Here is a 24283-nt window from a genome sequence, read left to right as displayed (position 1 = left end):
TGTGCTCCTCTCTCTCTCTGTGCTCCTCTCTCTCTGTGCTCCTCTCTCTCGTGTTCCTCTCTCTCTGTGCTCCTCTCTGTCTCTGTGTTCCTCTCTCTCTGTGTTCCTCTCTCTCTGTACTCCTCTCTCTCTGTACTCCTCTCTCTCTGCTCCTCTCTCTCTTCCCTTCTCTCTCTCTGTGTTCCTCTCTCTCTGTGTTCCTCTCTCTCTGTGCTCCTCTCTCTCTGTGTTCCTCTCTCTCTGTGTTCCTCTCTCTCTGTGTTCCTCTCTCTCTCTGTGCTCCTCTCTCTCTCTGTGCTCCTCTCTCTCTCTGTGTACCTCTCTCTCTGTGCACCTCTCTGTGTTCCTCTCTCTCTGTGCTCCTCTCTCTCTATCTTCCTTTCTCTCTGTGTGCTCCTCTCTCTCTGTGCTCCTCTCTCTCTGTGTTCCTCTCTCTCTGTGTTCCTCTCTCTCTGTGCTCCTCTCTCTCTGTGCTCCTCTCTCTCTGTGCTCCTCTCTCTCTGTGCACCTCTCTCTCTGTGCACCTCTCTCTGTGTTCCTCTCTCTCTATCTTCCTCTCTCTCTCTTTGTGTTCCTTCATTATTTACCATGGTAAGGCTGTTGATGGTACACTTGAGTGTCTGTAGGTTTTCCAACACCATGTCTCCAGCCAGCAATGAAAAGTCCTTTAGACAGCTCCACTCCACTGTAATAACACAAACACGCATGCACGCACACGCACAGTCAGCATTACAAATACTCACAGACATTAACACCACAGGCTGTGTGTATTTACATTTTTTTAATTTTAGTCATTTAGCAGACACTCTTATCCAGAGCGACTTACAGTTAGTGAGTGCATACATTTTCATACTGGCCCCCCGTGGGAAACGAACCCACAACCCTGGCGTTGCAAGCGCCATGCTCTACCAACTGAGCTACAGGGGACTACATGTATGTGTGTGTGTGTGTGTGTATGTATGTGTCTGTGTGTGTGTGTGTGTGTGTCCTCTCTCCTTATTAAAAATCAATAGGTCCCCTGGTGCTGTGTATTACACTATTAACCTTCTCATTGGGCTACTAATGCCTTGAGGCGTGTGGTGTCCCTCGCTTTCACCATCTCTCTCTCTCTCTCTCTCTCTCTCTCTCTCTCTCTCTCTCTCTCTCTCTCTCTCTCTCTCTCTCTCTCTCTCTCTCTCTCTCTCTCTCTCTCTCTCTCTCTCTCTCTCTCTCTCTCTCTCTCTCTCTCTCTCTCTCTCTCTCTCTCTCTCTCTCTCTCTCTCTCTCTCTCTCTCTCTCTCTCTCTCTCTCTCTCTCTCTCTCTCTCTCTCTCTCTCTCTCTCTCTCTCTCTCTCTCTCTCTCTCTCTCTCTCTCTCTCTCTCTCTCTCTCTCTCTCTCTCTCTCTCTCTCTCTCTCTCTCTCTTTCTCTCTCTCTCTCTCTCTCTCTCTCTCTCTCTCTCTCTCTCTCTCTCTCTCTCTCTCTCTCTCTCTCTCTCTCTCTCTCTCTCTCTCTCTCTCTCTCCTCTCTCTCTCTCTCTCTCTCTCTCTCTCTCTCTCTCTCTCTCTCTCTCTCTCTTCTCTCTCTCTCTCTCTCTCTCTCTCTCTCTCTCTCTCTCTCTCTCTCTCTCTCTCTCTCTCTCTCTCTCTCAATTCAATTCAATTTCAATTTAAGGGCTTTATTGGCATGGGAAACAAATGTTTACATTGCCAAAGCAAGTGAAATAGATAATAAACAAAATTGAAATAAACTATAAATTTTTTTACAGTAAACATTACACTCACTAACGTTCCAAAATAATAAAGACATTTCAAATGTAGTTAAAGTACAAAAGGGAAAATAAATAAATATGGGTTGTATTTACAATGTTGTTTGTTCTTCACTGGTTGCCCTTTTCTTGTGCCAACAGGTCACAAATCTTGCTGCTGTGATGGCACACTGCGGTATTTCACCTAATAGATATGGGAGTTTATCAAAATTGAATTTGTTTACTTCACCATGTAGATATGGGGGTTTGTTTTCAAATTCTTTGTGTATCTGTGTAATCTGAGGGAAATATGTGTCTCTAATATGGTCGTACATTTGGCAGGAGGTTAGGAAGTGCAGCTCAGTTTCCACCTCATTTTGTGGGCAGTGTGCACATAGCCTGTCTTCTCTTGAGAGCCAGGTCTCTCTCTCTCTCTCTCTCTCTCTCCCCGGTCTCTCTCTCGCTCTCTCTCTCTCTCTCTCTCTCTCTCTCTCTCTCTCTCTCTCTCTCTCTCTCTCTCTCAATTTCAATTTAATTTCAATTTAAGGGCTTTATGTTAACATTGAGAAAGCAAGTGAAGTAGATAGTAAACAAAAGTGAAATAAACAAATATTAACAGTAAACATTACACTCAGAAGTTCCAAAAGCATAAAGACATTTCAAATGTCATATTATGTATATATACAGTGTTGTGCACATAGCTTGTCTCTCTTGGAAAGCCAGGCCTCTATCTCTCTCTCTCTCTCTCTCTCTCTCTCTCTCTCAAATCAATTCAATTTAAATGTAAGGGCTTTATTGGCATGGGAAACGTATGTTAACATTGCCAAAGCAAGTGAAGTAGATAGTAAACAAAAGTTAGGAAGTGCAGCTCAGTTTCTACCTCATTTTGTGGGCAGTGTGCACATAGCCTGTCTTCTCTTGAGAGCCAGGTCTGCCTACGGCGGCCTTTCTCAATAGCAAGGCTATGCTCACTGAGTCTGTACATAGTCAAAGCTTTCCTTAAGTTTCGGTCAGTCACAGTGGTCAGGTATTCTGCCAATGTGTACTCTCTGTTTAGGGCCAAATAGCATTCTAGTTTGCTCTGTTCTTTTTGTTAATTCTTTCCAATGTGTCAAGTAATTCTCTTTTTGTTTTCTCAAGATTTGGTTGAGCTTTGTGGAAGTTATCTGTGGCGCTGATGTTTAGGCCGAGGTATGTATCGTTTTTTGTGTGCTCAAGGGCAGATGGAATTTGTATTTGTGGTCCTGGCAACTGGACCTTTTTTGGAATACCATTATTTTTGTCTTACTGAGATTCACTGTCAGGGCCCAGGTCTGACAGAATCTGTGCAGAAGATCTAGGTGCTGCTGTAGGCCCTCCTTGGTTGGTGACAGAAGCACCAGATCATCAGCAAACAGTAGACATTTGACTTCAGATTCTAGTAGGGTGAGGCCGGGTGCTGCAGACTGTTCTAGTGCCCTCGCCAATTCATTGATATATATGTTGAAGAGGGTGGGGCTTAAACTGCATCCCTGTCTCACCCCACGGCCCTGTGGAAAGAAATGTGTGTGTTTTTTGCCAATTTTAACTGCACACTTGTTGTTTGTGTACATGGATTTTATATTGTTGTATGTTTTTCCCCCAACGCCACTTTTCATCAATTTGTATAGCAGACCCTCATGCCAAATTGAGTCAAAAGCCTTTTTGAAATCAACAAAGCATGAGAAGACTTTGCCTTTGTTTTGGTTTGTTTATTTGTCAATTAGGGTGTGCAGGGTGAATATGTGGTCTGTTGTACGGTAATTTGGTAAAAAGCCAATTTAACATTTGCTCAGTACATTGTTTTCACTGAGGAAATGAACTAGTCTGCTGTTGATGGTAATGCAGAGGATTTTCCCAAGGTTGCTGTTGACGGATATCCCACGGTAGTTATTGGGGTCAAATTTGTCTCCACTTTTGTGGATTGGGGTTATCAGTCCTTGGTTCCAAATATTGAGGAAGATGCCAGAGCTAAGGATGATGTTAAAGAGTTTAAGTATAGCCAATTGGAATTTGTGGTCTGTATATTTTATCATTTCATTGAGGATACCATCAACACCACAAGCCTTTTTGGGTTGGAGGGTTTGTATTTTGTCCTGTAGTTCATTCAATGTAATTGGAGAATCCAGTGGGTTCTGGTAGTCTTTAATAGTTGATTCTAAGATTTGCATTTGATCATGTATATTTTTTTGCTGTTTGTTTTTTGTTATAGGGACCAAAATGATTAGAGAAGTGGTTTACCCATACATCTCTGCTTTGGATAGAGAGCTCTTGGTGTTTGTTTTCCAATTTTCCCAGAAGTGGTTAGAGTCTATGGATTCTTCAATTACATTGAGCTGATTTCTGTTCCTTTGTTTTAGTTTTTGTTGTCATTTAGCAGACACTCTTATCCAGAGCGACTTACAGGAGCAATTAGGGTTAAGTGCCTTGCTCAAGGGCACATCGACATATTTTTCACCTAGTCAGCTCGGGGATTAGAACCAGCGACCTTTCGGTTACTGGCACAACGCTCTTAACCACTAAGCTACCTGCCGCCCGTAGTGTATTTCTGTATTGTTTTAGTGATTCACCATAGTGAAGGCGTAGGCTCAGGTGTTCTGGGTCTCTACGTTTTTGGTTGGATAGGTTTCTCAATTTCTTTCTTAGGTTTTTGCATTCCTCATCAAACCATTTGTCATTCTTGTTACTTTTCTTCGGTTTTCTGTTAGAGATTTTTAGATTTGATAGGGAAGCTGAGAGGTCAAATATACTGTTTAGGTTTTCTACTGCCAAGTTACAGTGGAACGTTTTGTCCAGGAAGTTGTCTAAAAGGGATTGAATTTGTTGTTGCCTAATTGTTTTTTGGTAGGTTTCGACGCTACTTTCCTTCCATCTATAGCGTTTCCTAATATTATTCAGTTCCTTTGGCTTTGATGCCTCATAATTGAGTATTGCTCTGTTCAAGTAGACTGTGATTTTGCTATGGTCTGATAGGGGTGTCAGTGGGCTGCCTGTGAACGCTCTGAGAGACTCTGGGTTGAGGTCAGTGGGCTGACTGTGAACGCTCTGAGAGACTCTGGGTTGAGGTCAGTGATAAAGTCGTCTACAGTACTACTGCCAAGAGATGAGCTATAGGTGTACCTACCATAGCAGTCCCCTCGAAGCCTACCATTGACTATGTACATACCCAGCGTGCGACAGAGCTGCAGGAGTTGTGACCCATTTTTGTTGGTTATGTTGTCGTAGTTGTGCCTAGGGGGGCATATGGGGGAGGGAATGCTGTCACCTCCAGATAGGTGTTTGTCCCCCTGTGTGCTGAGGGTGTCAGGTTCTTGTCCAGTTCTGGCATTTAGGTCGCCACAGACTAGTACATGTCCCTGGGTCTGGAAATGATTGATTTCCCCCTCCAGGATGGAGAAGCTTTCTTCATTAAAGTATGGGGATTCTAGTGGGGGGATATCGGTAGCACACAGGAGGACATTTTTATCTCTGTTGAGATAATTTCCTTTTGAATTTCTAGCCAAATGTTTTGATTAATTTAATAGAGTGAGTTAGGTCTGCTCTATACCAAATTAGCATACCTCCTGAGTCCCTTCCCTGTTTGACACCTGGTAGTTTGGTGGATTGGACTACCAGCTCTCTGTAACCATGTTTCTTGTAGGATGACAATGTCTGTGTTTCCGATTTCTTTGGTGAAGTCCAGGTTCTTGCTCTTTAGGCCAAAGGCAGATGACCTCAGGCCTTGGATATTTCAGGATGAAATAGTGAAGGCTTTGTGTTCCATAAAGTGTCTAATGTTGTTGGTCGTGTGGTTTGGCCTCATGGCAGTAATTGTGAGCAGAGCCTGCTGAGCATCTGGAACATGCCATTGGCTTGGGCTAGTGAAAGAGTGGGGGTTGGGCCTGTTTGCCTGCTCACGGCCTGGGCATATGTGTGACTTTCATGTTGAGGCCCTCTTTGCGGGACTGGGGGGCATGGGGTGGGTAGGAGGGGCATAGGTCTGATCTGAGGGGGCCTAAATGGGGTGTGGGCATGGTTGACTTGGGGGGGTGTTAATTGGTTGGGGTGGGTCTGGGAGAGTGTCTCGCTGGTCAGGGCGGGGTGTCTGTTGATCTGTTGCTCCTGTGTGAAGTGTTGGGTCTGCGGTTGAGGGCGATATCCTTTAGGGTCCGGGCGAAGGTGGGCACTGCTGCCTTGTATAGGTGGACCTGATCGTAAAGGCTGTTCAAGTCCAGAGTGGAGTGGTGGGCCAGGTAGACATTTGGTTTTGAGGCACAGTCACGGGAAATACTTGCATTTACCTGCTGTATGGTAGCAGGGTGGAAGTCGTCATGGTAGCAGGGTTGAGATAAACACTTGTGCGTTTGGGGAAAGTAGAATAAGCTTTTTCTATCACTACCTTGAGTGCTTTGGCCACACTTTCCTGCTGTGTTCTCAGGTCATTTGTGCCTGTGTGTATTATTATGTGGCTGGGTGATCCTAGTTGGTCCTCAGACAGAAGATCTATGGCGCTCTGGGTGTTTGGACACCAACGTTTAGACAATGTGTGTTTGGGAAAAAGTTTATTTTCTTGTATGCATTTCCCATTTGAGTCCATAAGGAGTACAATCTGTGGCTTGTGTATGTCCTCAGTGGGTGTGGGGGGGGTAATCAGGAGGGGTGCTGTTTGTCCGGCTGTGATGGGTCTAGGGTGTACTGTTCTTTTTTTGGGGGGGGTTCACCCCAATTTCATGGTATCCAATTGGTAGTGACAGTCTTATCCCATCGCTGCAACTCCCGTATGGACACGGGAGAGGCAAAGGTCGAGAGTCGTGCGTCCTCTCTCGCTCTCTCTTTTTTTTTTTTTTGCAGTTTGAGTGTTTGGTGTGGAGGGCTCTGTCCTAACTTATTTTCTTGATTCTTTCCTTGGTCTTTTCTTTCAAATTTTCTTTTCTATGGTGCTTAATGCACTGTTTGCTTTAGTGGTACCCAAAGTTAGGGAGGACGAGGACAGAGGTTTAGTTTCCTGGGGGTTTTGAACGGTGTGGCGTGAGCGATGGCTTCGCAGCCTAGCGCGCAGGAGACGCTGTCATTACGGCATGGATTCAGGTGTGTTCCCAATAATAGAATTAAGGTGGAGGAGGTTCTGCTCGTGGTCGGCGAACAGGTAGGAGCTGAATTTATACATTCCGCTTCCAGAATGAACAAAGCTGTGGTTGTGTTCATGAAAAGAGCAAATTTGGTGGGTAGGCTCATTTCTAGTGGAATATTTGTAAGGGGTGTGTTGGTGCCAATTTCTCCTCTTTCTACCCCTTTGACTAGGGTGGTAGATGCAAATTTGCCTCCGTTTATTACGGATGATCAAATCAGGAAGGAGCTGAGTCATTTTGGTAAGTTTGCTAGTGGTTTTCGTGTACTGTCGGCAGGTTTTCAGGCAGATGCCGTCAAGCATGTTGTTTCGTTCCGGAGGCAAGTGTTCATGTTTCTGAATAACAATGAGCAACAGTTAAATGTGCAGTTTAAAGTGAGGCATGGGGAGGGGCTCTACGCAGGTTTTACCTGCACAGATAGTCTACGGTGCTTTGAGTGTGGGGATTTGGGAGATGGTGGTGTAGGTGAGGCTGGGTCTAGTCATGCTATGGATGGTGGTGTAGCTGAGGCTGGGTCTAGTCATGTTATGGATGGTGGTGTAGATGAGGCTGGGTGTAGTCATGTTATGGATGATGGTGTAGCTGAGACTGGGTCTAGTCATGTCATGGATGGTGGTGTAGATGAGGCTGGGCTTAGTCAGGTTATGCTAGTGGATGAGGAGAGTATAGTGGGGAAGGTTGAGCGACTAGGGGGGCCAGAAGAGGGTGTCAAGCGGAAGAGGAAAAAGAGGGAGAAGAAAGGAGGTGAGAGGGCAGAGGCTGGTGTGGTGAAAGGCACCAAGGAAACTTTGCCTGGTGCTGGGGGAGAGGCCCCGACCAGAGAGAAAGGGCAGGTGGTCTGGATGGGAGATGGAGATGAGGAGGAGGAAGGTGAGTCTGAGGAAGAGAACGATGAGGAGGATTTATTTTCAGTCTCCTCCTCAATGGGTCCAGAGCTGACAGCCAGTCAGTCAGAGGGGTCAAAGTACACGGTGAGGGAACTGTCAAGGTTCCTGAATGAGACTAAGGGGAAAAAAGTTAATTGAGGCTTTTTGTTTTTGCGATCCGGGAAAGTTTATAAGATCAGTACAACATGCTATGAAAAATGAGGGGCATGGTGTCCTCTCACCCAGGAAACGGTTTAGGTTGAGGAAGTGGGTCACAACCATGCGTAAAGGTCCACCTTCAGACACTGTTTAGATTAAAGTTTTCTTTCTGGCACTGGGGCTTTTTGAGCTTTGCTATTGGTCTCTTTCTTTGCTGGCTTTTCTCCCACTTCTTATGGAGACTCTTTGGGTAGGCTCGCTTAATATTAATGGCGCCAGAGATGCAGGAAAGAGGAGTGCGTTCGGTGAATATGTAAAAAAAAAAAAGTACATGTGTTGTTTCTGCAGGAGACGCATAGTGATGTGGTGAATGAAGTTGATTGGGGGCTCTGGTGGAATGGGGCAAGTGTGCTGAGCCATGGGACAAATGTTAGTGCAGGGGTGGCAGTCCATTTTGTACAGGGTCTGTCTGTAAAAATGTGCTCCTCAAAAGAGGTGTGTAGGGGTAGACTGCTTGTAGTAAAAGCAGAAATTAACATCAGGGGTTTTGTCTTTATAAATGTGTATGCGCCTAACACAGGGAGAGAGAGGGGGCTTCTATTTGGGTGTTTTAGACAGGAACTCTCAAAGGTATCGCCTGAGGAGACGCTGGTGGTCGGTGGGGACAGGAACTGTATGATGGATTTGACGAAAGACAGAAATGGGGAGAAGCCTCATTCAGGCTCAGTGGGGGTGTTAAGGGACATCATTAATCAATTTGACCTAATGGATGTTTGGAGAAGTAGACATCCCAACACAAGACAGTATACAGTTGAAGTCGGAGGTTTACATACGCCTTAGCCAAATACATTTAAACTCAGTTTTTCACAATTCCTGACATTTAATCCTAGTAAACATTCCCTGTCTTAGGTCAGTTAGGATCACCACTGTATTTTAAGAATGTGAGTAGAATAATAGTAGAGAGAATGATTTATTTCAGCTTTTATTTCTTTCATCACATTCCCAGTGGGTCAGAAGTTTACATACACTCAATTAGTATTTGGTAGCATTGCCTTTAAATTGTTTAACTTGGGTCAAATGTGTCGGGTAGTCTTCCATAAGCTTCCCACAATAAGTTGGGTGAATTTTGGCCCATTCCTCCTGACAGAGCTGGTGTAACTGAGTCAGGTTTGTAGGCCTCCTTGCTCGCACATGCTTTTTCAATTTTGCCCACATATTTTCTATAGGATTGAGGTCAGGGCTTTGTGATGGCCACTCCAATACCTTGACTTTGTTGTCCTTAAGCCATTTTGCCACAACTTTGGAAGTATGCTTGGGGTCATTGTCCATTTGGAAGACCCATTTGCGACCAAGCTTTAACTTCCTGACTGATGTCTTGAGATGTTGCTTCAATATATCCACATATTTTTCCTTCCTCATGATGCCATCTATTTTGTGAAGTGCACCAGTCCCTCCTGCAGAAAAGCACCCCCACAGCATGATGCTGCCACCCCCGTGCTTCACAGTTGGGATGGTGTTCTTCGGCTTGCAAGCCATCCCCTTTTTCCTCCAAACATAACGATGGTCGTTATAGCCAAACAGTTATATTTTTGTTTCATCAGACCAGAGGACATTTCTCCAAAAAGTACAATCTTTGTCCCCATGTGCAGTTGCAAACCGTAGTCTGGCTTTTTTATGGCGGTTTTGGAGCAGTGGCTTCTTCCTTGCTGAGCGGCCTTTCAGGTTATGTCAATATAGGACTCGTTTTACTGTGGATATAGATACTTTTGTACCTGTTTCCTCCAGCATCTTCACAAGGTCCTTTGCTGTTATTCTGGGATTGATTTGCACTTTTCGCACCAAAGTACGTTCATCTCTAGGAGACAGAACGCATCTCCTTCCTGAGTGGTATGACGGCTGCATGGTCCCATGGTGTTTATACTTGCGTACTATTGTTTGTACAGATGAACATGGTACCTTCAGGCGTTTGGAAAACTTGTGGAGGTCTACAATTTTTTTTGTCTGAGGTCTTGGCTGATTTATTTTGATTTTCCCATGATATCAAGCAAAGAGGCACTGAGTTTGAAGGTACACCTTGAAATACATCCACAGGTACACCTCCAATTGACTCAAATGATGTCAATTAGCCTATCAGAAGCTTCTAAAGCCATGACATAATTTTCTGGAATTTTCCAAGCTGTTTAAAGGCACCGTCAACTTAGTGTATTCAAACTTCTGACCCACTGGAATTGTGATACAGTGAATTATAAGTGAAATAATCTGTCTGTAAACAATTGTTGTAAAAATTACTTGTGTCATGCACAAAGTAGATGTCCTAACCGACTCCAACCTAAGTGTATGTAAACTTTCGATTTCAACTGTACATGGGTGAAGGTCTTTGGGGCAAAGGTGAGTGCAGCCCGGCTTGATCGATTGTACATGTCCAGGAATCAGAGCAATAGGCTGCTGGGCGCTACCATTCTCCCGGTGGGAGGTGAGACCACGGTCGTTGTGGAACGGGTAGGGGTTGTAATTTCCCTCTGGGTAGTTGTCTAGGCGCCTTACACTGGGCGCACACCGAGCAGGAGAAAACATAAACCCTCACGTCCTTAGCTAAAGTGGGCCACCAGTACTTTCCACTAAGGCAGTGCACTGTCCGACCAATACCAGGATGGCCAGAGGAAGGTGACATGTTAGCCCAATATATTAATCGATCACGAACATCGAGCTGCACGTACTTTCGACCCTCTGGACACTGTGGGGGAGTAGGATCGGTACGTAACGCCCGCATCAACCTACTCCGGAATTATGGGAGTAGGCTCAATGGACCTCTCCTCTGTGTCATATAGTCGGGACATGGCGTCTGCCTTAGCGTTCTGTGACCCTGGTCTATAGGTGAGCGTAAATACAAATCGGGTGAAAAACATAGCCCACCTAGCCTGGCGAGGGTTCAGCCTCCTCGCCGCCCGGATGTACTCCAGGTTACGATGGTCAGTCAAAATGAGAAAAGGGTGTTTAGCCCCCTAAAGCCAATGCCTCCACACCTTCAGGGTTTGCACCACAGCGAACAGCTCCCTGTCCCCCACATCATAATTGCGCTCCGCCGGACTGAGCTTCTTAGAAAAGAAAGCACAGGGGCAGAGTTTAGGTGGCGTACCCGAGCGCTGAGACAGTACAGCACCGATCCCAGCCTCGGACGCATCCACCTCAACTTGGAACGCCAAAGAGGGATCCGGATGTGCCAGCACTGGAGCCGAGGTAAACAGGTCCTTCAGATGCCTAAAAGCCCTGTCTGCCTCAGCCGTCCACTGCAGACGCACCGGACCCCCCTTTAGCAGGGAGGTAATGGGAGCTGCTACCTGCCCAAAGCCCTGGATAAACCTCTGGTAGTAATTGGCAAAACCCAAGAACCGCTGAACCTCCTTCACCGTGGAGGGAGTCTGCCAATTGCGCACGGCTGAAACACGGTCAATCTCCATCTCCACCCCTGACGCGGACAACCGGTGTCCCAGGAAGGAGATGGACTCCTGGAAGACATTTCTCCGCCTTTGCATACAGGTCATGCTCCAACAGTCTACCAAGCACCCAATGAACCAGGGACACATGCTCTGCGCGGGTAGCGGAGTATATTAGAATGTCATCAATATACACCACTACACCCTGTCCATGCAAGTCCCGGAAAATCTCATCCACAAACGATTGGAAGACTGAAGGAGCATTCATTAAACCGTATGGCATGACGAGGTACTCATAGTGACCCGAGGTGGTACTGAATGCTGTCTTCCACTCATCTCCCTCCCTAATGCGCACCAGGTTGTACGCGCTCCTGAGATCCAATTTTGTGAAGAATCGCGCCCCGTGTAATGACTCCGTCATACTAGCAATCAGAGGGAGAGGATAGCTGTATTTGATGGTGATCTGATTGAGACCACGGTAGTCAATACACGGGCGTAAACCCCCATCTTTCTTCTTCACAAAAAATAAACTTGAGGACGCAGGGGAAGTGGATGGCCGTATGTATCCCTGTCTCAGCGATTCGGTGACATATGTTTCCATAGCCGCTGTCTCCTCCTGAGACAGAGGATACACATGACTACGGGGAAGCGCAGCGCCTACTTGGAGGTTTATCGCACAATCCCCCTGTCGATGGGGTGGTAATTGAGTCGCCTTCTTTTTACAGAAGGCGAGAGCCAAATCGGCATATTCAGGTGGAATGTGCATGGTGGGAACTTGGTTCGGACTTTCCACCATCGTGGCCCCTACGGAAACACCCACACACCTCCCGACACACTGATCAGACCATCCCTTGAGAGCCCTCTGTTGCCATGAAATGTTGGGGTCATGAGACGTCAACCAGGGAAGCCCCAAAACCACGGGAAACGCAGGAGAGTCAATCAAATACAAACACATTTTCTCCTTATGGCCCTCCTGCGTTTTCATCCTGAGAGGCGCCGTGACCTCCCTAATCAACCCAGACCCCAAAGGGCGGCTATCTAGGGCATGGATAGGGAAGGGCACATCCACTGGAACAATAGGAATCCCTAACTTATGGGTGAACTGGCGATCGATAAAATTCATAGCTGCGCCTGAATCGACTAGCGCCTTATGCTGGGAATGAGGAGAAACCTCGGGAAACACAACTTTAATACACATATGCGCAACAGGGAGCTCTGGGTGAGTTGGGCGCCTACTCACCTGGAATGACTCATCAGTGCGCGGCCTACTGCCTCGATTCCGAGGAGACCCTCCCCAGCACCGACCAGCAGTGTGTCCACTGCGGCCACAGTTGGTGCAGGAGACGGCATCTCTCCTGGTCTCTCTCCTAGTACCAGCACCTCCGAGCGCCATAGGGGTCGGCTCGGAAGTGCTGGGGGATGGAATGGACGGCCCCGAGTCCGGACGTCCGCGGGTATCCAACAGGGTGTCCAGGCGAATCGACATGTCCACCAGTTGATCGAAGTTTAGGTTGGTGTCCCTGCAGGCCAATTCCCGACGCACATCCTCCCTCAGGCTACATCTGTAGTGGTCGATGAGGGCCCTCTCATTCCATCCCGCGTTGGCAGCCAGCGTCCGGAAGTCCAGTGCGAACTCCTGCGCGCTCCTCTTCCCCTGTCGGAGGTGGAATAGACGCTCACCAGCCGCTTTACCCTCTGGTGGATGATCGAATACTGCCCTGAAGCGGGGGATGAACTCTGCATAGTTGACAGTAGCGGCGTCTATTCCCCCCCACTCTGCGTTGGCCCACTCCAGCGCCTTGCCGGACAGACAGGAGATGAGGGCGGACACGCTCTCGTATCCCGAGGGCGCCGGGTGGATGGTTGCCAGGTAGAGTTCCACCTGGAGCAGGAAACCCTGACACCCGGCAGCTGTACCATCATAAGCCCTCGGGAGCGAGAGCCGAATCCCACTGGAGCCCGGAGATGAAGCGATGGGCATAGCTGATGGTGGTGGTATCATCGGAGGAGGTGTAGGCAAACCTCTTCTTTCCCATCGCTCCATGGTGTTCACCACCCGTTCCATGGCGGTGCCGAGAGCCTGGATCATGGCCGCTTGTTGTTCTACGCGCTCTTCCATTGATCCAGCTGGCACCGCCGCTCCTGCTGACTCCATGTCTAATGGTGCGTAATTCTGTCAAAGCGACGTGTATGCGGTAGGCGAAGTCAAGAGCAGGACACCGAGCTACTGGCAGATACTTTACTGGATACAGTGCTAATCCAAAGTACAAAGCCAACCTCATACAGAGAGGAACGATACAACCCGCACACATGGGCAACTGCCGAAAAGACCAAAACAATTACGCACAATACACAATGAGAAACAGAGGGTTATAAAGGGAACACAATAAAACACAATGGGAAACAGGTGTGAACAATAAAGACCAAACAAGACAAACACCGAAACATAGATCGGCAGCATCTAGTACTCCGGGGACGACGAACGCCGAAGCCTGCCCGAGCAAGGAGGAGGAGCAGCCTCGGCTGAATCCGTGACACCAACCAAAAACATAGAGACCCAGAAAACCTGAGCCTACGCCTTCACTATGGTCAATCACTAAAACAATACAGAAATACACTACGGAAAAAGAAGGAACAGCATGTCAGAAATCAGCTCAATGTAATTGAACAATACATAGACTCTAACCACTTCTGGGAAAATTGGAAAACACTAAACAAACAACAACACAAAGAGCTATCTATCCAAAACGGAGATGTATGGGTAAACCACTTCTCCAATCTTTTTGGTCCCTTTAACAAAGAACAAACCGCAAAAAAATATACATGATCAAATGAAAATCTTAGAATCAACTATTAAAGACTACCAGAACCCACTGGAGTCTTTATTCTTTTGGAACTTCTGAGTGTAATGTTTATTTCACTTTTGTTTACTATCTACTTCACTTGCTTTGTCAATGTTAACATACGTTTCCCATGCCAATAAAGCCCTTAAATTGAATTGAATTGAAATTGAGAGAGAGAGAGAGAGGGAGTGATGGACAGAGAGAGAGACAGAGAGAGAGCCCGCTAATTATCAAAATCCAGAAAAGAGCCGTTCAATTCTATAACCACTTAAAAGGAAGCGATTCCCAAACCTTCCATAACAAAGCCATCACCTACAGAGAGATAAACTTGGAGAAGAGTCCCCTAAGTAAGCTGGTCCTGGGGCTCTGTTCACAAACACAAACAGACCCCACAGAGCTTCAGGACAACAACAACAACACAATTAGACCCAACCAAACCATGAGAAAACAAAAAGAGAATTACTTGACACATTGGAAAGAATTAACAAAAAAACAGAGCAAACTAGAATGCTATTTGGCCCTAAACAGAGAGTGACAGAAACCTGACCACTGTGACTGACCCAAACTTAAGGAAAGCTTTGACTATGTACAGACTCAGTGAGCACACTGCCCACAAAATGAGGTGGAAACTGAGCTGCACTTCCTAACCTCCTGCCAAATGTATGACCATATTAGAGACACATATTTCCCTCAGATTACAGAGATCAACAAAGAATTTGAAAACAAACCCAATTTTGATAAACTCCCTTATCTACTGGGTGAAAAACCACAGTGTGCCATCACAGCAGCAAGATTTGTGACCTGTGGCCACAAGAAAAGGGCAACCAGTGAAGAACAAACACCATTGTAAAAACAACCCATATTTATGTTTTTTTTTTTCTTCCCATTTGTACTTGAATTATTTGCACATTGTTACAACACTGTATATAGACATAATATGACATTTGAAATGTCTTTATTCTTTTGGAACTTCTGAGTGTAATGTTTACTGTTACTTTTTATTGTTTATTTCACTTTTGTTTACTATCTACTTCACTTGCTTTGGCAATGTTAACATACGTTTCCCATGCCAATAAAGCCCTTAAATTGTAATTAAAATTGAAATTGAATTGAGAGAGATTTAGAGAGAGAGAGAGAGAGATAAAATAGAGGGAGAAAGTAACAAATAAAGGGAAGAATAATTGATTTGTTCCTACCCATTTAGTTTCCTTTCTACATTGCTGCTCCTTTCATGTGTGTGTGTGTGTGTGTGTGTGTGTGTGTGTGTGTGTGTGTGTGTGTGTGTGTGTGTGTACCTCTGTACTTGGTGACCATAGCAGAGTTGAGACAGCGGGGTTCCTGGAATGTGACCGTGAGAGAGCAGCTACTGGTTACACTCAGATGCACTGCAGACGGAGGCTCCGGCACACCTACAAATCAAAATCAAATCACATCAAATGCATTTTAGAAAGCCCTTTTTAGTTGTCACAAAGTGCTTTACATATGGCCCAGCCTAAAACCCCAAAGAGCAAGCAATGCAATGGCAGAAACACAGTGGCTAGGAAAAACTCCCTAGAGAGGAACCAGGCATAGAGGGGGGCCAGTCCTCTTCTGGCTGTACTGGTAGAGAGGAACCAGGCATAGAGGGGGGCCAGTCCTCTTCTGGCTGTACTGGTAGAGAGGAACCAGGCTTAGTGGGGGGGCCAGTCCTCTTCTGGCTGTACTGGTAGAGAGGAACCAGGCTTAGAGGGGGGGCAGTCCTCTTTTGGCTGTACCTGGTAGAGAGGAACCAGGCTTAGAGGGGGGCAGTCCTGTTCTGGCTGTACCTGGTAGACAGGAACCAGGCTTCGAGGGGGGGCCAGTCCTCTTCTGGCTGTGCCTGGTAGAGAGGAACCAGGAACCAGGCTCAGAGGCAGGGCCAGTCCTCTTCTGGCTCTACTGGTTGAAGAGTACATTAAAGCCAGATGGTTTTTTATGATGTGTTAACCTGCTGATATTGCTACACTCGTGAATTCTACGACTCCTTGAAATTAGCTACATGATCTGTAACCTGATTTAAGGTGTGCATTTAAGTGAGCAGTCAGAGTATACTGCCAGCCCAAACAGATGATTGTGTGTTCAGTTTAGATGGGGCACAAACACAACAACACACATTTACCTTACTGATAGAGAAGCAGATAATGTGTGTTTATCAAATCAAAGTTGATTTGTCACGTGCACAGGACACAGCAGGTGTAAACAGTACAGTGAAATGCTTACTTGTAAGCTCTTCCTTAACAATGCATTATTCAATATCAAAGGTAAAGAAATAGTGTGTGTGTGTGTGTGTGTTTGTTTGCGTAAGTGCATGTGTGTGTGTCCAATACACACTCGCTCCTCTCCTCCTATCCTCCTCTTAACCTCCTCTCCTCCTCTCCTCTTAACCTCCTCTCCTCCTAACCTCCTCTCCTCCTCTCCTCCTGTCCTCTCCTCCTCTCCTCCTATCCTCCTGTCCTCCTCCCCTCCTCTCTTCCTGTCCTCCTCTCCTCCTGTCCTCCTGTCCTCCTGTCCCCCCTCCTGTCCTCCTCCCATCCTCCTCTCCTCTTATCATCCTCTCCTCCTGTACTCTCCTCCTGTCCTCCTGTCCTCCTCCCCTCCTCTCTTCCTCTCCTCCTGTCCTCCTGTCCCCCCTCCTGTCCTCCTCCCATCCTCCTCTCCTCTTATCCTCCTCTCCTCCTGTACTCTCCTCCTGTCCTCCTGTCCTCCTCTCCTCCTCTCCTCCTGTCCTCCTGTCCTCCTCCCCTCCTCTCTTCCAGTCCTCCTCTCTTCCTGTCCTCCTGTCCTCCTCCCCTCCTCTCTTCCTGTCCTCCTCTCCTCCTGTCCTCCTGTCCTCCTCCCCTCCTCTCTTCCTGTCCTCCTCTCCTCCTGTCCTCCTCCCCTCCTCTCTTCCTGTCCTCCTCTCCTCCTGTCCTCCTCTCCTCCTCCCCTCCTCTCTTTCTGTTCCTCCCCTCCTCCCCTCCTCCTGTATTTTTTATCACAGCAGTATATGATAAGGGTTGTATGAAGATGATAGAACACTCTCCCCTCTATTCTCTCAACGTTCATCCTGGCTGTTTCCAGCAGGCTGTACTTCCACGCCGGTTAGTAATCATCCAGGCTGTTTCCAGCAGGCTGTACTTCCACGCCGGTTAGTAATCATCCTGGCTGTTTCCAGCAGGCTGTACTTCCACGCCGGTTAGTAATCATCCTGGCTGTTTCCAGCAGGCTGTACTTCCACGCCGGTTAGTAATCATCCTGGCTGTTTCCAGCAGGCTGTACTTCCACGCCGGTTAGTAATCATCCAGGCTGTTTCCAGCAGGCTGTACTTCCACGCCGGTTAGTAATCATCCAGGCTGTTTCCAGCAGGCTGTACTTCCACGCCGGTTAGTAATCATCCTGGCTGTTTCCAGCAGGCTGTACTTCCACGCCGGTTAGTAATCATCCTGGCTGTTTACAGCAGGCTGTACTTCCACACCGGTTAGTAATCATCCTGGCTGTTTCCAGCAGGCTGTACTTCTACGACCTAGCCCAAAGTAGTGCACTATAAAGGGAATAGGGTGCCATTTGGACAGAAACTGTGAAGTCTGGACAACCTGCCAGCCATTATAACCTCACTCAGATTTCCTCCCAGCCTGTCTGGCACCTTTGATACATACACAATCTCAGACCAGACACCTCCCAGGTGTGTGTGTGTGTGTGTGTGTGTGTGTGTGTGTGTGTGTGTGTGTGTGTGTGTGTGTGTGTGTGTGTGCGTTCTAAAGACGTGCTGGGGTTGTTGGGTTCACTCTTACAATCAGGTTGTTCTCTTCAAAAAAGACATAGAAAATAGAATAGGACTAGATATAGAAAATAGATTCTATAAAATCCTCCACCACGGCATTGCCTTAGGCCAGAGGTATTCAACTCTTATCCTACGAGGACCGGAGCCTGCTTCTTTTCTGTTCTACCTGATAATTAATTGTACCCACATGGTGTCCCAGGTCTAAATCAGTCCCTGATTAGAGGGGAACAATGAGGGGAACAAAAAACAAAAAACGCTGTGGAACTGGCTTCGAGGCCCAGAGTGGAGTTTGAGGGCCCTAGGCTGTTCTCACACACACACACACAGCCTCCCCACATCACACACACACACACACAATCCCAACATACTCACGTGCGTGCTGGAAGCCAGTCGTCATGCGTTTGTAGAGCTTGCTCCTCCACTCCCAGGCTCGGAGCTGCTTGTCCTTGTCACAGGCCTCCAGGCTGAGGCCCTCTCTCTGGGCCTGGGCAGCCAGCTCCCCTGCCTTCCTCTCTGCCTCGATGACCAGGCTGCCAAGGTGGGCCTCACGACTCTCCACACTTACAACTACAAAACAGACACAAAACAGACAAAGTTATTGTCACGACTTCCTCCGAAGCTGCCACCTCTCCTTGTTCGGGCAGGCTTCGGCGTTCGTCGTCCCCGGCCTTCTAGCCACTGCCACTCCGCATCTCATCATTCCATTTGTTTTGTCTTGTTTATTACACACACCTGGTTCATATCCCCTCATCAGTACCTGTATAAGTGTTCCCTCTGCCCCCTTGTCTTTGTGTGTGATTGTTTATTGTGGAGGAGAGAGAAGCTCGGTGGAGCTCCGTGTATTTTGTATCGCCGGGAATATTCCCTGTGTGCCTTGTATTTTCCAGTGTGCCTATTTTGCGCACTGGAGTGATTTTACGCATTTCTGCGTAACTAATTTGCGGAATAAAGCCTGTTATGCTGTGATTTACCCTTCTGCGCCTGACAACTTCCACATCACCGCATCACAGTTATAGACATTACAGTTCTCCTGCTCTCCTCACATCCTGCACCACCATGGAACCAAGGTGGGCCTCACCACTCTAGAACTACTAGAACACAGACAGACATGGGTTGCATTTATGCCACTCGGTCGCGTCACACCATTGTTATGAATGTTCTCAGCCAGTGTAGCCGCCATGTTGAATCAAGTCTAGCTAGCTAGCTCGCAATACGTCTCATCTCGACTTTGTGGTAAAAAAATATATATTTCGAAAAACTAGCTGTAGTCTCCTTATGGTGCTCCACCCGACAGGGTTAAACCACTGAAAACGGCAGAAAAGCTGCCAAATCTGACATTTCCTGATGTTTACATCTACCTTATAAACAACCCTTCACTCTACATCAAGGCGGTGACCCGATCCTGTAGGTTCATGCTCTACAACATTCGGAGAGTACGACCCTGCCTTACACAGGAAGCGGCACAGGTCCTAATCCAGGCACTTGTCATCTCCCGTCTGGATTACTGCAACTCGCTGTTGGCTGGGCTCCCTGCCTGTGCCATTAAACCCCTACAACTCATCCAGAATGCCGCAGCCCGTCTGGTGTTCAACCTTCCCAAGTTCTCTCACGTCACCCTGCTCCTCCGCACACTCCACTGGCTTCCAGTTGAAGCTTGCATCTGCTAGAAGACCATGGTGCTTGCCTACGGAGCTGTGAGGGGAACGGCACCTCCGTACCTTCAGGCTCTGATCAGTCCCTACACCTAAACGAGGGCATTGCGTTCATCCACCTCTGGCCTGCTTGCCCCCCTACCTCTGCGGAAGCACAGTTCCCGCTCAGCCCAGTCAAAACTGTTCGCTGCTCTGGCACCCCAATGGTGGAACAAGCTCCCTCAAGACGCCAGGACAGCGGAGTCACTCACCACCTTCTGGAGACACTTGAAACCCCACCTATTTAAGGAATTCCTGGGATAGGATAAAGTAATCCTTCTACTCCCCCTTACCCCACCCCAAATAAATAAATAAATAAAAAACATATTGTAAAGTGGTTATCCCACTGGCTATAAGGTGAATGCACCTATTTGTAAGTCGCTCTGGATAAGAGCGTCTGCTAAATGACGTAAATGTAAAGTAAATGTACACTGGAGCGAGCCTAAAGGCATACAAAAGCACTGATGCATTTACAGTGAGGGAAAAAAGTAATTGATCCCCTCTCAATCAGAAAGATTTCTGGCTCCCAGGTGGCTTTTATACAGGTAACGAGCTGAGATTAGGAGCACACTCTTAAAGGGAGTGCTCCTAATCTCAGTTTGTTACCTGTATAAAAGACACCTGTCCACAGAAGCAATCAATCAATCAGATTCCAAACTCTCCACCATGGCCAAGACCAAAGAGCTCTCCAAGGATGTCAGGGACAAGATTGTAGACTTACACAAGGCTGGAATGGGCTACAAGACCATCGCCAAGCAGCTTGGTGAGAAGGTGACAACAGTTGGTGTGTTTATTTGCAAATGGAAGAAACACAAAAGAACTGTCAATCTCCCTCGGCTTGGGGCTCCATGCAAGATCTCACCTCCTGGAGTTGCAATGATCATGAGAACGGTGAGGAATCAGCCCAGAACTACACGGGAGGATCTTGTCAATGATCTCAAGGCAGCTGGGACCATAGTCACCAAGAAAACAACTGGTAACACACTACGCCGTGAAGGACTGAAATCCTGCAGCGCCCGCAAGGTCCCCCTGGTCAAGAAAGCACATATACAGGCCCGTCTGAAGTTTGCCAATGAATATCTGAATGATTCAGAGGAGAACTGGGTGAAAGTTTTGTGGTCAGATGAGACCAAATTTGAGCTCTTTGGCATCAACTCAACTCGCCGTGTTTGGAGGAGGAGGAATGCTGCCTATGACCCCAAGAACACCATCCCCACCGTCAAACATGGAGGTTGAAACATTATACTTTGGGGGTGTTTTTCTGCTAAGGGGACAGGACAACTTCACCGCATCAAAGGGACGATGGACGGCATCATGTACCATCAAATCTTGGGTGAGAACCTCCTTCCCTCAGCCAGGGCATTGAAAATGGGTCATGGATGGGTATTCCAGCATGACAATGACCCAAAACACACGGCCAAGGCAACAAAGGAGTGGCTCAAGAAGAGGCACATTAAGGTCCTGGAGTGGCCTAGCCAGTCTCCAGACCTTAATCCCATAGAAAATCTGTGGAGGGAGCTGAAGTTCGAGTTGCCAAACCTCAGCCTCAAAACCTTAATGACTTGGAGAAGATCTGCAAAGAGGAGTGGGACAAAATCCCTCCTGAGATGTGTGCAAACCTGGTGGCCAACTACAAGAAACGTCTGACCTCTGTGATTGCCAACAAGGGTTTTGCCACCAAGTACTAAGTCATGTTTTGCAAAGGGGTCAAATACTTATTTCCCTCATTAAAATGCAAATAAATTTATAAAATTTTTGACATGCGTTTTTCTGGATTTTTTATTGTTATTCTGTCTCTCACTGTTCAAATAAACCTACCAATAAAATGATAGACTGATCATGTCTTTGTCAGTGGGCAAACGTACAAAATCAGCAGGGGATCAAATACTTTTTCCCCTCACTGTAGATATTTCAGTGCGGGTTGGGTGAATTGGCATTTGCAGGACAGGAAGATTTTCCTTATCACAGGCAAGGTTTTACTGCAGTGGGCTAAATCAGGGTCACACAGAGCGTTTCTTGGTAGTCTTATACAAATCTACTTTGAAACCAAAGTATACACCTCACACACATGGTTATGGGCTTTAAAAAAAGAAGACACCTGTTCCATGTCACATACAGAGTTGAAATGTAGAATATTACACTGCATTTGGAAAGTATTCAGAACTCTTGACTTTCTCCACATTCTGTTATTCAGACCCTTTAGTCAGTACTTTCTTGAAGCACCTTTGGCAGCGATTACAGCCTCGAGTCCTCCTGAGTGGCGCAGTGGTCTAAGGCACTGCATCGCAGTGCTAACTGTGCCACTAGAGATCCTGGTTCAAATCCAGGCTCTGTCGCCGCCGGCCGCGACCGGGAGACTCATGGGCGGCGCACAATTGGCCCAGCGTCGTCCAGGGTAGGGGAGGGAATGGCCGGCAGGGATGTAGCTCAGTTGATAGAGCATGGCGTTTGCAACGCCAGGGTTGTGGGTTTGATTCCCACGGGGGGCCAGTATAACAAAAAGATGTATTCACTAACTGTAAGTCGCTCTGGATAAGAGCGTCTGCTAAATGACTAAAATGTAAAATGTAATGTAAATGAGTCTTCTTGGGTATGACGCTACAAGCTCGGCACACCAGTATTTGGGGAGTTTCTCCCATTCTTCTCTGCAGACCCTCTCAAGCTCTGTCAGGTTAGATGGGGAGCGTCGCTGCACAGCTATTTTCAGGTCTTTCCAGAAATGTTAGATTGGATTCAAGTTCGGGCTCTGGCTGGGCCTATCAAGGACATTCACAGACTTGTCCCGAAGCCACTCCTGCGTTGTCTTGGCTGTGTGCTTAGGGTCGTTGTCCTGTTGGAAGGCGAACCTTCACCCCAGTCTGAGGTCCTTAGCGCTCTGGAGCAGGTTTTCATCAAGGATCTCTCTGTACTTTGCTCCATTCATCTTTCCCTCAATCCTGACTAGTCTCCCAGTCCCTGCCGCTGAAAAACATCCCCACAGCATGATGCTGCCACCACCATGCTTCATCATAGGGATGGTGCCAGGTTTCCTCCAGATGTGACGCTTGGCATTCAGGCCAAAGAGTTCAATCTTGGTTTCATCAGACCAGAGAATCTTATTTCTCATGGTCTGAGAGTCCTTTAGGTGCCTTTTGGCAAGTCTCATAGCAAAGAGTCTGAATACTAATGTAAATAAGGCATTTCTGTTTTTTATTTGTAATACATTTTCCAAAAATTTGAAAAACCTGTTTTCGCTTTGTCATTATGGGGTATTGTGTGTAGATAGATGAGGATTAAAAAATATATATATTTTAGAATAAGGCTGTAACTTAACAAAATGTGGAAAAAGGGAAGGGGTACAGAATACTGAATTGTAACAAAACCATTTGACATGAAACACCAGATTTTCGTTTTTGAATTTTATATAATGTTGAATTTAATGATGAAATTATTAAAGATATTAATAACAGTCCACCCTTGAGGCCACTAGGTCATTTGACTGCTGGAAAGGGCTATAGAAGCTTCCTATCTGTATGTTACAGAAGAGAGGAGTCACAAACTAAACTATGAACAAACAAGTCAGTGTACTGACCTCAGCAAGATATCCTTCTCTACTCTTCCATCCACCTCCACCCTTTTCCACCTGCTGCATGACAGTGAGGTGCTTGAAGAAAACCTGTGTAAGAGTGAGTGCTGTGCTTTCTGTTATCAAGGGCCACTCAGAGAAGTACAGGCCAAAGACCTTGCAGCTCGACATACTTGTTACATCTGACTAGAATCTGACCTCCGTACCTTCAGGCTCTGATCAGTCCCTACACCTAAACGAGGGCATTGCGTTCATCCACCTCTGGCCTGCTTGCCCCCCTACCTCTGCGGAAGCACAGTTCCCGCTCAGCCCAGTCAAAACTGTTCGCTGCTCTGGCACCCCAATGGTGGAACAAGCTCCCTCACGACGCCAGGACAGCGGAGTCACTCACCACCTTCTGGAGACACTTGAAACCCCACCTATTTAAGGAATTCCTGGGATAGGATAAAGTAATCCTTCTACTCCCCCTTACCCCACCCCAAATAAATAAATAAATAAAAAACATATTGTAAAGTGGTTATCCCACTGGCTATAAGGTGAATGCACCTATTTGTAAGTCGCTCTGGATAAGAGCGTCTGCTAAATGACGTAAATGTAAAGTAAATGTACACTGGAGCGAGCCTAAAGGCATACAAAAGCACCGATGCATTTACAGTGAGGAAAAAAAGTATTTGATCCCCTCTCAGGGATGTAGCTCAGTTGATAGAGCATGGCGTTTGCAACGCCAGGGTTGTGGGTTCGATTCCCACAGGGGGCCAGTATAAAAATAAAAAAAATATATATATATATGTAAGTCGCTCTGGATAAGAGCGTCTGCTAAATGACTAAAATGTAAATGTAAAATGTCTCAATCAGAAAGATTTCTGGCTCCCAGGTGGCTTTTATACAGGTAACGAGCTGAGATTAGGAGCACACTCTTAAAGGGAGTGCTCCTAATCTCAGTTTGTTACCTGTATAAAAGACACCTGTCCACAGAAGCAATCAATCAATCAGATTCCAAACTCTCCACCATGGCCAAGACCAAAGAGCTCTCCAAGGATGTCAGGGACAAGATTGTAGACTTACACAAGGCTGGAATGGGCTACAAGACCATCGC

General features: G+C 46.8%; 1 protein-coding gene across 1 annotated transcript in view; it reads right to left on the bottom strand.

Moving 5' to 3' along the window:
- LOC121547870 (ankyrin repeat and fibronectin type-III domain-containing protein 1-like) overlaps positions 1 to 24283 on the bottom strand; it is a 116051-nt gene that overhangs the window by 66309 nt on the left and 25459 nt on the right. The window contains 3 exon segments of the mRNA XM_045209729.1: positions 588 to 685; positions 15449 to 15562; positions 18304 to 18498. Coding sequence (XP_045065664.1) covers positions 588 to 685; positions 15449 to 15562; positions 18304 to 18498 — 407 coding nt within the window.

The sequence above is a fragment of the Coregonus clupeaformis genome, chromosome 31 (genome assembly GCF_020615455.1).
Source record: "Coregonus clupeaformis isolate EN_2021a chromosome 31, ASM2061545v1, whole genome shotgun sequence".
Lineage (NCBI taxonomy): Eukaryota > Metazoa > Chordata > Actinopteri > Salmoniformes > Salmonidae > Coregonus > Coregonus clupeaformis.
The sequence above is the reverse complement of the archived record's forward strand: the minus strand, read 5'-3'. Positions and strand labels throughout refer to the sequence as shown.